The sequence below is a fragment of the Cyprinodon tularosa genome, unplaced genomic scaffold, assembly GCF_016077235.1.
Source record: "Cyprinodon tularosa strain WSP-4 unplaced genomic scaffold, ASM1607723v1 ctg158, whole genome shotgun sequence".
In the NCBI taxonomy this organism is placed as follows: Eukaryota; Metazoa; Chordata; class Actinopteri; order Cyprinodontiformes; family Cyprinodontidae; genus Cyprinodon; species Cyprinodon tularosa.
In genome coordinates this window covers 184,232-199,364 of record NW_024038416.1, presented here as the reverse complement: position 1 = coordinate 199,364, position 15,133 = coordinate 184,232, and the positions used below count along the sequence as shown (strand labels likewise).

At 37.3% G+C, this 15,133-nt stretch overlaps 3 protein-coding genes across 4 annotated transcripts; all 3 read right to left on the bottom strand.

Annotated features, from left to right (window-relative positions):
- Positions 1 to 2,024: 2,024 nt before the first annotated feature.
- hoxd9a (homeobox D9a) lies at positions 2,025 to 4,446 on the bottom strand. The gene is made up of 2 exons (XM_038280203.1): positions 3,784 to 4,446; positions 2,025 to 3,436 (listed from the first exon to the last, which is right to left on the bottom strand). Exons 1-2 carry the CDS (start codon positions 4,361 to 4,363, stop codon positions 3,192 to 3,194), a joined length of 825 nt encoding a protein of 274 aa, XP_038136131.1. The 5' UTR covers positions 4,364 to 4,446; the 3' UTR covers positions 2,025 to 3,191.
- Positions 4,447 to 5,810: 1,364 nt separating this feature from the next.
- On the bottom strand, positions 5,811 to 7,886 carry hoxd10a (homeobox D10a). 2 transcript variants are annotated; one of them, XM_038280186.1, is made up of 2 exons: positions 7,033 to 7,886; positions 5,811 to 6,509 (listed from the first exon to the last, which is right to left on the bottom strand). In XM_038280186.1, the coding sequence occupies exons 1-2, from the start codon at positions 7,736 to 7,738 to the stop codon at positions 6,232 to 6,234; spliced, it is 984 nt and encodes a 327-aa protein (XP_038136114.1). In that variant the 5' UTR covers positions 7,739 to 7,886; the 3' UTR covers positions 5,811 to 6,231. The 2 variants fall into 2 exon arrangements, with proteins under 2 accessions (XP_038136114.1, XP_038136115.1); XM_038280187.1 differs by having other exon boundaries at positions 5,811 to 6,506; positions 7,033 to 7,884.
- A 2,133-nt stretch (positions 7,887 to 10,019) lies between these two features.
- hoxd11a (homeobox D11a) lies at positions 10,020 to 12,879 on the bottom strand. The gene is made up of 2 exons (XM_038280246.1): positions 12,097 to 12,879; positions 10,020 to 11,473 (listed from the first exon to the last, which is right to left on the bottom strand). Exons 1-2 carry the CDS (start codon positions 12,722 to 12,724, stop codon positions 11,238 to 11,240), a joined length of 864 nt encoding a protein of 287 aa, XP_038136174.1. The 5' UTR covers positions 12,725 to 12,879; the 3' UTR covers positions 10,020 to 11,237.
- Between the last annotated feature and the right edge of the window lie 2,254 nt (positions 12,880 to 15,133).

The following is a 15,133-nucleotide window of genomic DNA, read 5'->3' as shown; positions in this document are numbered from 1 at the left end:
AAAAGAGGCATTTTGCCAATGGAACAAGACAATTTACACTTAAAATAAGAACACACAATTATTTTATTTCAAGTGCATATTCTCTAATTATCGTATTTTAAGAGTAAACATATCATTCCATTGGCAAATCTTATTTATCTTCTCAACCTGAGGCTAAACACACTTAATTTAAGACATTTTTACTAATTTCTAGATCATTTTTGCAGTGTGCATGAAACTTGCACTTAAATTAATATAAAATAATACCAAATAGGTATTATTAAATAAGTTCCTAGTTTTCCCAGATTAAAAACCTATGATGTCCAGTTTTAGCTTTTGGTTTCGATGCACCCAAAGGCTATTGGTGGCCCCCATGTGGCCAACCCATTCAAAGCTTCCCATAGTCCCCCATGATTTTATCACAACGAATCTAGCATTTTCACACGGTTTATTTGCCCTATTCCATTTTAAGAGAACTCTTTGGTACCAAATACAAAGAGTTGTTTCCACGCTTATTTTAGATTAAGAATGTGCGTTTTTTTTCGGGGGGTAGGTAAAAAAAAAAATGAAGGGGAGCTTAATTTTTTTCACTCCAACCACGGCCGTATTGTTGTTGTCTTTGATGTTGCTTTTGCTCAGTAAATTTGCTGTTATTAACAGCAAAGTTTGACAGAACGCTGAAGAAGCGCCAGAGCCTTTATGTTAGTATCAGAACTATTAAACCACTTAATACCATTCATCTGCATAACATTTATTGCATGTTTTATCACTGCTTTGGCTAAATTTACAGATGCTCTCTTTCTAAAACACACATCTATCAAGAGACTAACTATATAAATGAGGAAAAATAAGTCTACATGCAGAATTACATAAAGATAAAATAAATCCCAAACATTGAGAATCTTCTTCCACTGCATAAAACATCTAGAATTAAGTACAAAATTTCTTAAAATAAGTGTATTTACCCTTAATTTTAGTAGGTAAATAAGATAATTTGCCAATGGAATGAGTATTTCTACTCCTAATATAAGACAATTAGATAATATTCACTTGAATTAAGACAAAGCAATTTTTTTTTCTTATTTTAAATGTAAATTGTCTTTTTCCATTGGCAAGGTGTCTTACTTATCTCCTCAATTCAAGGCAAAATTAACTTAATTTAAGCAAAACAAACTCATACAGATTTCCATTTTTTGCAGTGTCCACAGTTATAATAAAAATAAAGTTTCTTACAGCTTACTTTATTGTCTAACCAATGTAGACTAGTTTAACGTGGATTCAGTTGTTTTATTCCAGCCATGTATTATATTAACTATACTTATAAGGAGGTAGATCAATAGGGGTTCTGTAGGATTCTGAACTATAGTAATATGTAGACTTTAACAGTAATATCGCAGTTTAATTGCTAATTTGTTTATGCATTAGTAGTAGCAATGAGTTGGAACCAGCTTATAAGAGCAAGTGGGTGACTATTGGGTTATTTGTGTAAGAGAAAAATAAAGGCAGTTTGTTACATTTTGCTTAGATATGTTTAAAGATAATACAACACACCGACAACACAGCAACAAACCCCCTTTTGTGCGGGCAGGAAAACAGGACATAAATTTGATTTATTTTTATTCTTAAATTAATTATAATAGCGCGAAATGATAAGAACATCATGCCTCTCGCTTAGTTTCAAAACATGGTTATTTTCTGACACTGATATCCCGTTTGAGAAAATATGTGACATTCTGCAGTAACGTGGAGGCGGGGGTCTGGGTGCTGCTTTCCAAATATTGCTCTTGTTTAAAAACGCCAAATACATATAAAAAGCTTGGGTCTAATTTAAAATAAACAGAAAAATGATGCTTCCCTTCGTCTGATCATACGTGTTTTGTGTGCAAATCACCAGACTTATCTATGTGATTATATTTAATACATTGATCCTTAAAATCAGCTGCTATTAAAGACCAACATTGCCCTCTAGCGGGCTTTTTTATCCCTGAAAGTGCTTCAATCAGGATGGAATGTTACATTTTAAATTGTTTTTTTGTTTTTGTTTGTTTGTTTTATTTTTTTAGAGAGATCTATATTTTTAGTGAAATAGAATAAAAAATCAAGTCAGCAAGTTCGAGAGCAAAACCGCATTATTACAAATTGGCAACACCTGATGCGCACACAGAGCTTGGAGTAGCTTAGCATTTAACTCTAGAGTCATTAGATGCAGGGCCCACACTGCCATCCATGCAGTCAAAGTGAAGTTTTTTCCCATCGGTGGGAAGTGCAGTTGATGAATAAACCTGACCATTAGATTGGGGGGGGGGGGGGGGGGGTGCATTTGGGGTGAATTTCCTCTAAAACAATTCATCGTCCAGACACCCCTGGTGAAAAAAGAGCGTCTATCCTCTGTTTGTCAGCAACAGACGCAAAAAGCCCAAGGAGTAGCTGATAGGGGTTTTCAAAGAGAGGGTGCAATTACTGAGCAGGCTCCATAAACTAATTTAGGCCAGACGTCTGGCCATTTCTATAGCTTTATTGGGCCGCCTTTCTTCCTGCTTTAAAGCAATTACTGATGCAACTTGGACAATAAATTTGAAATCCTCCAAAAATGCGATTTTCAAATAATAAACACTTTATTAGTACTTTAAAACCCACTGTTTTTAAAAAATGCGTCATTTAAAAATATATTTATGTCTTAACTCCTGGTATTTTCTGTTAGAAATAGGATAATATTTGTGGTGTGAAAAAAAATAACTGTCAGAGCTACTTTGAACGTTTTTAATTATGCAATAATTATTTCGAATAGGCGTTTTTTTTCTGTAATGATCTCTCCTCTTCAGTAAGCTAAGCTGCACATATGCTTATTATTTTCTGTAAACACTGATCATATATAACTCCCGACGCACATGTCACATATGTGTGTTTGCTCAATGACATAACAGTCAAAAGCTCTAGCTGCAGCAGAAATGTTTTACTCCAAATCTAGAAACAGGCGAAATACACTGGCACATTTCATGTTGCTTTTACGTCCCAGTTTGCAGCTGACGATGGTGAGAAATATTCAAACCAGTTCAGCTTGAAGTGATCCGCCAGGATCTCATCAGAAACAAATTCCTCATATGTGAGGCATATGGGTCCTTGACGGCGTCACTTAAAGGCCCATCTGAAAATGGCTGTACGAAATAGATTTGAGAGTTCAGATCGAGTTTCTTGTTGCAACAAAAACGAGTTTAAATGATCTCCTTTCCGCTTCTTTCTCTGTTCATCTTCTTCATCTTCATCCTCCGGTTCTGGAACCAGATCTTCACTTGTCTTTCTGTTAAACTCAGTATGCGGGCCACCTCGTAGCGCCGGTCCCTTGTCAGATACATATTGTAAAGAAACTCCTTCTCCAGCTCTAAAGTCTGATATTTAGTGTAGGGGCAGCGCTTCTTTCTCGTTGAGCGGGCGTGGATCCAGTTAGCTGCAGGATTGTCTGAAAAACAAACAAAAAACAAAAAAATTTAATTTCATATGAGGTTATCTCAATCGTGGTTTGAGTTCTTAAATACTATATTATGGGATATTTGATGAAACGAATGTGTATATAAATTAAGAATTAAAATCGTTGTTATAATCTTAAAGCATGATTGATGTAACTGATTTGGTTGTATAAAAAACATTTAAAAAGTTCCCTACCCCTCCCCCTCTGTCCACATCCCTGGTATAATCCAAGAGACTTTTATAGGTTTGTAAAACTGGAGGTTTTACGCCCCCAGTCCATGCAGTTCTCCTGGTTGTAAATCAGCATCAGCTATTTCGACTTTTTTTTTTTTTACTTACTTGGGTCAAGTTGTTGCTTCTCGTCTTTGGGCTCGCCATGACTCGAAGCCTCGCTCCCACTCTGCTCCCGGCTCGGCTTTTCCCGACACTCCGCGCTGCCGCAGGAGAACTCCGCCGCCGGGGGACGCGCCTCAGCCCCAGGAACCGTTTCTGTCTCCTCCAGCGAGTCGCAGCCTGCAGGCTTCGCAGGCAAAGGGAGTTCCGGCTTGGTTCCGTACGGTCTGCTGCCGGAGGAGTGGAAACCAGCGAATGAAACGTGGTTGGAAATCGGGTCCATCCAGGAGCGCATGCCGACGTATCTGCTGTCCGATGCGGGCAGATGGGACTGGTGGTGGTGGTGATGGTGGACATAGGGGTGATACAGTCCCTGAGGGTGCATCGAGGTCCAGGATGGGGAGAAAACGGCGGACTTTGGCGTAAAGCTACATGAGGAGAAGTCTGCGCTGTCCCCGGCACCTGGCGGTGGCCTCGGGGTCACGGTGTGCTGGGGCTGGATGAAGCGAGCCCCGTACAGCTCCTCCGGCTCCTGTCCCATTACAGCGTCCACATAGCAGTTACTGAGAGCGCCGCTGGAAGACATTTTTCCATCCCTTCCTTACTCATATAAAAAGGGTCGTGCTGTTAACGGGAAGCTTCCCTCTATGAACAATCATAGTATTTTTGCTGGCCTGCATCTTACAGGGATTGGTTGCATGGATCACGTGATCATATTTACCAATACAGCTAGTGAATCAATCCTCCCCTTTTTCATCAGGTTTGATGTAGATTTTTTTATCGCAGTGAAGGATAAAAACTAATGGGATTTAAATACATGCACCCATGTACATATTCTGAGAAAAAATGCAGCATTAAGATATTTAATTTTAAGATCAATTAGAATTTCTCCTGTTATGTTTAGTAAAATTCTTATGATATCACCCCGACATACCCCCAATGCCTGTAAAGCTCTTTATAGACTTACAAAGTCCTCGTAAAAGACATGTAATAACACGCTGTAAAGTAGCAGTGGCCGTTTCCGTTCACAATGCGGTGTACGCATTGTTAATATTTGGCAAGGAAGCATATATTATGCTCTACTCAGTCACATTACGGCTTGGATTCATTTTGCAAGTTCATGGAGGAAACGGAGGAGGCTAGAAATGTTTTCATTCATGAGAGAAATTATGTTATAATAAATGTTTTATGAGGTGCTGTGATTATACATGTCGTCATTTTTTCTAAAACAAAAAGAGTCATTTGTTGAGATTTAAAAGTGTTTTTTTTTTTATCTCTTTATTCTATTTTGTACTACGGGATGTTCTCTCAAATTCCAAACAGCTGATTTTCTTCCCTCGTTAAATCCTGGTAGGATTTCCAAATTAGAGCAACATAATAATTGAAAGATTTATTTAGCTTTTAAATGTTATAATATAATATGCCGCACGTGCAGTTTTTTTTTTTTTTTTTTTTTTTTTTAAGCAGGATAGTTAAAAGGACTATGCATGGCTCGGGTTGCATTTACAGCTTTTAATTATGCACGAATATAAAAATCTCTTATGCAATGTTTATTGAGTAATATTTAAGTTATAAACAGGGTTAAACATCAAGGTAATCGCTTGTTCGTTTACAGAACCCACGCCTCTTTGCATCGCCTGTTTTTTTATGCATATGCACAAACAAACCTGCGGGTTTTCGTTTAATTATCTGTGCGATTTAAATCACTACGATTATAATAAACCAGTATGGCACTATTTATATGCATTCTCACAAAACCCAGATGTTTTTTCGTCTTCTATCATTTCATTTAGCATTAAGTGTTCTCTTCTGAGCTCTAATATATTTAGAATGAAGCAAATGAACGTTTTGAAGAATTCAGTACACATCTTCCAATTAACATATTTTCTTTACCACTTTAAAAATGTTTTGTGCAACTTTCGGTTAGTAAGCGCAAAAAAAATACCTTAATAATTTCTATACGTTCCGCATATATTCCTCCACTTTGGATAACAGCAAATATCCCCTGTTCCCATGAATACAAATAAAGAAACTTATTTGACCACATATTTATTGCAAGATACACATGCACCAAAACATGCACTAAATCCACAGTTCATCGTTGCTTTCCATTGAGGAAATGCGTTGGCACCAAGCAAAAACAGGGGCTTGCACAAAAAAAGAGAGCAACACAAATTATTCACAAAAACACCACAAAATGTGTTCCCGTGATTCCACAGCTTTATCATTTCCACTCTATATCAGGAAGTCTTTTGGTGAAAAAAAAAGGAGTGTCACGTAATGTTTTGAAACCAAAAAGTGCTTTACCCTGTTATGAAATAACACTAAAACACGATGCTGCTCAACACAGGGGACAGTCACAGCTTTGTTGAAAGTTAGGAGAAAAGTCCAATGCCACCAAAATAATTACGGGGAATTTAAAAATAAAAAGAGCGATAACCAAGTGGAGCAGGCTCAGGTAAAGGTGAGAGTCGAGGTCAGTTCTCGGATGCGGTTTTCCCGGTTCATTTTCTTCAGTTTCATCCTCCGGTTCTGGAACCAGATCTTGACCTGTCTGTCGGTCAGGTTGACGCTCCTGCTGATCTCTAGGCGGCGCTCCCGGGTCAGGTACATGTTGAACAGGAACTCCTTCTCTAACTCCAGGGTTTGGTGCTTGGTGTAGGGGCACCTCTTCTTCCTGCCGCTCTTCGCCGTAAGCCAGTTGTTTGTCAGCGTCTCAGTCTTGCACTCTGCTGGAAAAAAAGGGGGAAAAAGTCAAATTACACACGGCTGAATACAAACATCTCACCTTCTGCTTTTGGATCTCACCTCTGGGAAATAAGAGACAATTAAATGCTTTCCCTGAGTAATAAAAATAGTTTGGAGCTTTGTGGAGGTTAATGAAAGGACTAAACCAAAATAAACTATATGATGCAAGATCATATTTTCATCTTTTTACTGAAATCCATTCATATTTTTGAAAAGTGCCTGATTAGTTACATATTATTTGTGAGATCAATTTAATGTGTATTTTAAATGCAATTTGAGACAAAAACCTCAAATGTATTTTTACAATATATATTGCAGTTACATATAAGGGGAGGCTAATACAGCATAGTGAAAGCATCCAGCTGCCCATTGCTGCAACCGGATAAAGACTATCATTAAACGTTACGACTTTAGGGCTGTTTGTGTTTTATACTTGCTTTTATGATGCTACTGGAGCCTCCTCAGAGCTGCAGATAAAAGCTTTTCATTTCACTACACCCAACCCACCTTTCCCTTCCTTCTGCTGCAGCAGCTCGGGTCTGGACTCTTCTGTTTTCTCATCCGAGCCCGACTTTGGGTCCGGGCTTTCACTTCGAATCGGTGTGCTGCTGATCCTTTCTGGTTCCCGGACGCTATTTTCCGCTTCTGCAAATCCAGAGGAAGAGGAGGAGGAGACGTGCTGCGGTTTCGGCGTGACCCGACCGAGCTGCGCAAGCGTCGGTGTCGGGCTTCGAGGCTCCTGGCAGTAGTTTTCCGGCTGCTTCCCGTTAGTGTAAGCTTGGCTTAGTCTGAAGTAGCCCGGAACCGGGATCTCCGGACCGTCCACGGCGCACGGTTCGTTAATGAGATTGGAATATCCCTCTTTGTGGACTCTTTTATCTGAGTACATGCAGCAGTTGCTCTCTTCCTTGATGCTCTGTGGAAACGTGCAGTTTGACATCTCTGATCTGCAGGTTCTGCTCGGATCAGCCCAGGTGTCTATCTGAGGTATATATGAGTGGACGTTCATGGAAGTGTTTTGGGGGGCAACATCTCCTCTTTTACCAAAATTCGGCAAGAGTCCACAAGTTTGCATTCCGTATGTCCCGTGCATGTCCGAACCGGACGGCATGTACATGCTGCCGTTAGAATAGAAGCTGTCCGTCCGGCATGCGCCGATCAAAGAGTCCACTAGGAACGGGTTGGCTGCAGGTGAGCTGCTGGAGAAAGACATCTCTAATTTTTGAGTCTTTAAGTTCTTAAGAGGAGAGAGATGTCTTTTTGTAAGATGACATGTCTTGGAAAAATATTCTGTAAGTCAGGATGCCTCCGCACCACATGACAAAACCACCAATGAGATTTGAAAATGGCCTTGAGACGCAGCCTCCTCTGGCTGGACGCACACACTATGAGGAGGGAGACGTGGTCAACAGCGACACCTATGACGCGTACTTGAAATTGGTTTTGCACCAAGTGCAGGAGGCAATGTAGCTTGTGGCAAGTTTTTTCTTTGTGCGCAAAGTCTGAAAATATGAAAATGCGAGTAATACCGGTACACTAAATTTGTACTATGTGTTTGGGTCACTGTATGTATGTATATGGTGTCATGAGTGTGGTTTATTTTGTAATATAGTTTAGTCCAGTTTATTAAATAATATCCTCACACACACACACACATCCACAACACACACACACACACACATATATTTATATATATATTTATATATACACAAACACACACACACACACACACACATATATATTTATATATATATATATATATATATATATATATATATATATATATATATATATATATATATATATATATATATATATATATATATATATATATATATATATATATATATATATATATATATATAGTATGGAACAAGAAAAATTTACATTTAAAATAAGAAAACAAAATTGCATTGTCCTATTTTTGTGCATATTATCTAATTATCTTATTGTAAGAATAAAAAAATCTAATTCCACTTGCAAACTATCTCAATTACCTACTCAAAATAAGGGTAAATACACTTACGTGTATGTATTTGTATATATATATGTATATATGTATGCATCTATATGTATATGTTGAAATATATGTAGTGATTTAACATATAAACAAGTATAATATATAATATAATGTTCAAAAATAAATAAAAGCAAAAATGCGTACCAATTTACATTGATGTGTGTATCTTTTTATTTGTACAACGCTGAAAGCATGTTCATCGAAAAAAAAAAAAAAAAACATCCAAGGAAGGCAACTGTGAGCAAGATGAGAGTACTCATCAATGAAAACAATAATGCAACCGTTTTTTGAATTAACCTAATCATATTTAGTAACTTTATCACAATTTTTTATGTTAGCAGGATAGGACAAACCATTGTGTTAAAGTAACTAAATATGATTAACTAAATGCCAAAAGCGGCTGCATTACATTTGTCAGTGCAGCTCTAATACTGAAAAGCGATTATGAGGATTCTAAGTCACAGAATCGGACTTTTTTAACCCAATTATTGGCAATAAATAATAATAATAACAACAATAATAATAATAATAATAATAATAAATATTATTATTATTATCATTATTATTATAATAACAACAATTATAATACTTATAATAATAATAATAATGTTATAGCAATAATATAAAAAATGTGTGAGGTATATGTTATCCGTTCAACATTGTTAACAGATGGAGAACAGATGGAAAAAACAAAATAAAATACTGCAGCACAAATAAGCCGAAAAAAATGATTTACTGAAGAAAAAAGAAGTAAATTTTTTTTTTTATTATGAAAATATTTTTAATGCTGATGATCCTTTTTGTAAAGTCAATGTTATACTTTCAGGATAGTGTTTACGCACCCCTTCTTGTGGGGATATGCCGGTTAATTGAAGCCATAGATTCATATAATGCATTCAAAATATACACAACAGTCATTGGAATTAAATGGATCAAACGACCCGACTGAAAAAAAAAACAATTTATTAACAATGAAATAAATGCCACTATTTAAAATAAATAGCAGAACTATTTCGAAAGAATAATATAATATAATATAAAACGATTAAAGCGTTTTAAGATTTAACATGAGTGTAACTCTTTTAATAACGGCTGAGTTAACCACATACATTTTTCGATTCAGCCTTGATTCATCTTAAATTTTTCAAAGAACACAGACATATACAGAATATTGAAATAAGAGATAGAAAATGCAAACATCAACAATGTGGTATTTTATACGTTGAACTGTGTCTGACTTGCAATCAACGATTGGCCTTAACCACCCATTTCAAACTTCATGGATTGTTTAAAAATGTGACTTTATGGTAATTTAGATATTCAGAAATACACTGTCTTAAAAGAAATAATCGATAATAAAGATGATCATTTATAAGAAAGAAAGAAAGAAAGAAAGAAAGAAAGAAAGAAAGAAAGAAAGAAAGAAAGAAAGAAAGAAAGAAAGAAAGAAAGAAAGAAAGAAAGAAAGAAAGAAAGAAAGAAAGAAAGAAAGAAAGAAAGAAAGAAAGAAAGAAAGAAAGAAAGAAAGAAAGAAAGAAAGAAAATCTAACTACTGAAATAAATTATTCGGTTTAAGGAACTGCTTAAAATAAAATCTCAGTAAACCTTGGGCAGAACAGACTGTCCTAACCTCGGGCTGGTTGCTTTCCATGTTAAATTTGCTTAAGTCTGCATTTTCACTCAGTTAGATTTGAAAGTCTGCCCTCATGTGGATAAAATGTGAATCAAAAAGAAACACTCCACTCAGTTGGTGATCTGCTTTCATGTCGGTAGTAAATCACGATCCAAGGAAATTAGAGGACATGAATCAAAAAGAAGAAAAAAAATCAGAAATACCTTCAACATTAATTCATATTCACATGAAATCACCAGTGATTTGTTCTGCACTGCATGTATTATTAATAGGTTTCTGAGAAAGAGGGGAGGAATTGTTGCAGTCAGATGCAGAAAGGAGACACAAAACTAATTTAAAGCACATTCCAGCACATTTAAAAACTCTAAAACAGGAGAAAAGTAATCTCGTTTCCCTCTCAGCGCCCCATTAAAAAAGACAAAACTGAAGCTGAATTCGCTTGAAAGGGGCAGAGAAAAGTCTCTAGATGTTAGAAGTTAAAGCGCTTTAAGACCGGAAGGATGCGTTTTCATGTGGTTTGGGGGCTGAGACACCACAGTCCAATAGCCCCTTATTTAGACCTTTACAGCTACCATTTATTGCGCTGTCTAGACGGTTCAAGGTTTAGCAAACAATTCAGTTTTTCAAAGCCGAGGAAACAACGGAACAAAATAAGCGTTTGAGTGCCAAACTGAAGTTTCTGCTCCTTAATGCTTTAAAAGAAAAGACAAAAATTATTATAGTAAATCTTTGTTTAGCACAATTAAAGCAATTTTGTAACGGAGAACCATTTGGTTTGCTTATCATTTCACAATACACAACATTTATTACATGCATGTCACAAATATGTCTACAAAAAAGAAAAATAAAGAAAAGGACAATATATGCTACTTGGTATGATTTAGAATAAAAATATTCTGAACTGACAATAAAGCCAATATATGATTGAATACATTAAAATAATCGTACCACCCATATGAAATAAATGGGCATGTTAGGTTGCAGCTCTTACATAGTACCTAGGAGCTTCTTCAGCTGAGTCTGTGTTTGCGTTTGAATGATTATCTCAAGCCTCATACATCAGAATAAAGGATTCCCAGTAAAATATTGTAGGCGATCGCGGTTGAGTTTTTTCTCCTTCATTCTTCTATTCTGAAACCAAATCTTCACCTGGCGATCTGTCAAATTTAGCATTCTGGACAGCTGGAGACGCTTCTCTTTGTTAATGTACACGTTGAAGAAAAACTCTCGTTCAAGTTCTCGGATTTGGTATTTGGAGTATGGACACCTCTTCTTCCTGGACTTGGTTGATGAACCTGCAAAACAAAACGAAACAAAACAAAGAAGCTATCGTGAGAAAAAAAAACAAACACCTAAAAGGAAAAAAGGTATGGTCAGTCCCCAGGACAACCGCGCTTAGGAGTGCAGTAAATACGCAATTAATAAGGCTTTACTTGTAGAAAGGGCCCTGTAACACCCCCCACCCCCACCCCCTGCACACACACCACCCAAACACACACACACACACACACACACACACACACACACAACGACAACAATCACAGGCTATTTGCATAAAAACACCCCATTCCAATGCGCGAATTTGCAAAAAAACGCATCGATTTTTCCACTCAAGTCTGTCATAAAGGTATGCATCTGTACACCAAAATGATCCCATTTGCTATGCTTAATCAATCCAAGTTAAATAATTCCACTCTGCACACAGAAGACCTTGAAGAACGGTTTCTTTAACTGTTTCCCATTGTAAATTCTTTTACAACCGTAAAGTAAATCTTATAGGGATATAAAAGCTTTTGCATGCTTATAAAAGTGCATATAACCCACGGGCCGTCACGGAGGTGGACACTGTGCAGCCAAGACGCCTTTAACAGCTTCTGGTTGATGCAGAAAAAAAAAGGAAAATGCTAAATAGACTTACTCTGACGATTGTTCTTGTCGCCACAGTTAGAGGATGAGTCCTCGTCGGCGCTGCCGGGAGGCTCTGCGTTTTGTTGCTCCAATTTGGTTACAGCCTGGCTGATGATCGTGGCATCATGGTCATCACGGTGATCGTGGGAAGCAGGCTCAGCAGCCTTTTGTTTGGGAAGCTCCGTGTTCGGAGAGTCAAAGAACTGATCGAAGCCCTGGGGGAGAACACCGTTTCGACCCACTCCTGCGAAGAAATTGCACTGCGCGCTGGTTCCCCCATGATGACCGTACAAGGGCTCATTTTTAAATATAACATCTGCCCTGCCGCTCGACGACTGGATCAGTTCCCGGTGCATTATGTCGTCTGTTGAGTAGTAGGAAGCGTAATTGCCCCTGTAGTGCCATTTCGGATGGTCCAGTCCATAATCCCTGAAAGCGACCTCTCGGACAGGTTGGACTTGGGTTATGTTTGGCGAATAGGGAAAATTGATCTGACACGAAGTGGTCTGCGGTAGAAAGGAGGAGACTGAGGTGAAATCGGGCGTCGAAACGTAATAAGTGCAACTGGGCAAAAACATATTTGACGCACAGCTTCGGTCGTCGAATTCCGTCATTTTCCTTCTTCCTCTTTCCTCCATGCAACAGAGGGACGGAGTTGGTGGCTCGACCGCGTTAAACTTTGTCCATCTGTAGCACTACGGGCGTGTGGAAAGACCCCGACAGGGAGGCAAAATCGGAAACGCAGGCAGACCTGCAATACATCTTGATCGATTCCTGAGGTAATTGTGTCATGTGATCCAGCTAAGAAATTACCATACATCAATATCAGTCATTAAAAACAGCCTGAAAAAAAAGCAACTCATGTGAGCTCTTACAAGAGACTCTATTGGCTCCCTGGCTCCAACGGAAACTCCTCTCCAGCCCTTTTTTGCCCCAAAGCTCAAGGGAAAAAAAATATATTTTTTTAACCATTGCTGAGATATTGACTGTAATGCTTTACAGAGGGATTATCTCCGCTGGGGACTGATCTCTGCAACCACACCCACTTAATGCTTCAGTAAATTCAGAGAATGCATTGTCTGCAACAGTTGAAAAGATGATCCGCACGCTTAATCTGAAGGCACCATGCTATCAATTTATGATTTCTTGCTAAGAAATGTTAAACTGCGCAGGTTTATGGTCACTGTGCGATATGCGAAATTTAACAGTACCCAAATGAATGGGAGAATTGGAAGCATTTGCATTAATTAAGAGACAAAAAGGAAAGATCAGCACCGAGGTGGAACACACACGAGGCTCTGGTGAAATAGTGGAAACAATGACAGATCTCAATCTCTAGCAAAGCAGGGAAACACTTGTTTGACAATTAAATACTTAAATATTAAATTAATAAAATGCAGGGAATGATTAAATTACCCTAAAAAGAAAAAAAAGAGAGATTCAAATGTGAATATCTGGAAAGTTTCTGCACTGCCAAGTCCAAAACAACTGGCTTTGACCGTCTGTCGTGTCTAGGTGATGTCCAACAAGTCTCCTCCGCAGCCATATCGTTTTATTGCTCCACAGGCAGCCATGCGTGCAAAGCTTGCCTCCTTCCTCGGTGGGAACACTCTAGTTAAAAACACAGAGGGAAGGAAATAGCTCATCACTCCAGCTTCGAACAATATTTTGTTTGGAATTGTGAGTATTTTTTCTTAAGCTTTTTCTACATTTTTTTACCCTCTCTCTTCTCCCCTTTTTATTTTTAATTTTTAGGTGATACTGTAATATGATAATATCCTCGCGTCACTGGGTTAAATTATATGCTGCATTCAAAATCCTGTGGTTTTGTAATTTATTTTACACAGAGCCACAGTGCGTGATGACAAGCCGAAAAGCAAGTAAAAATTATACATTTGTTGGTCGTTATAATTAATTTTTTTGGGGGGTCTACTTTTTGATTTAACGTGGATGGACATGCAGAACTGTTTGTCTGTCAGTGAATAATAAATTGTAAAAAATCTATGTTTTAAGATATTTTCTACGTGTTTGTCTCTATGTGAAACTGGGTTATCTTTTTTGCCTATAGTTTTCTTTTACTTAAATTCAACCAGTGTTTTTTTCTTCAAAGTCTGAAACACAAACAACAAAATAATTGTCGATTGCTAAAAGCTCCGTTTTTTTCTTTACATACAGGAACACTTACGTTAAATTATTATCAGAAAAAATACGGTCATGCAAATCAGGTGGCCTTTACAGAAATATGGTCTTTTTAACTTTTTTTATTTGAACTGTGTCTGACGTAAGTTTTGATGTATTATAATTATTATTATCGTTCGAATCTAGATGTAGCCTACATAACTTCTAAATTCTGGTGTTGCAGACTTGAGTTTTACGCAAAGCTAACTCGGTGAATGTCTTTAAAACGCAAAATGTGCAAATAGAATGTTTGGTCGTTTAAAAAATCTCGTTGTGGTTTTGCAAAAATGCTTGTGTAAAAATCTTTTTTTAATCAAAAACCTTATCTGGATTGCTTCTTAAAGTTAAAGTGCCTATATCTACAAATATCGTTGCTGTCGGGCTGCACTGGCAAAACGATCTAAAAATAAGTAAACATTTCTTAAATGAAGTGTATTTACCCTTAATTTGAGGAGGTACACGAGATAGTTTACCAATGGAATGAGTATTTTTACTCTTAAAATAAGATAATTAGATAATATGCACTTAAAATAAGACAATGCCATTGTGTTTTCCTATTTTAAATGTAAATTATATTGTTCCACTGACAAGATGTCTCTTTAAACGCCTAAATCCAAGAACAAATTCACTTATTTTAAGAAAAAATGACTTATCTAGTTTTGGATTTTTTTTCAGTGTGTTTGAAGCAACTTGACCTTAACTTTGTTTTCTTACCCCGAATCGTGTTTAGGAGCTTGAGCAACGTGAAGGAGCTTGGCAAAAACTGACATAATAATACCACGAGGAGAAAAAAAAGCAAGCAATACTTTTTTTTTTTTTGTATTGCATCTTCAGCACTTAAAAGTTGAGGTACAAGATAAACAAATGGC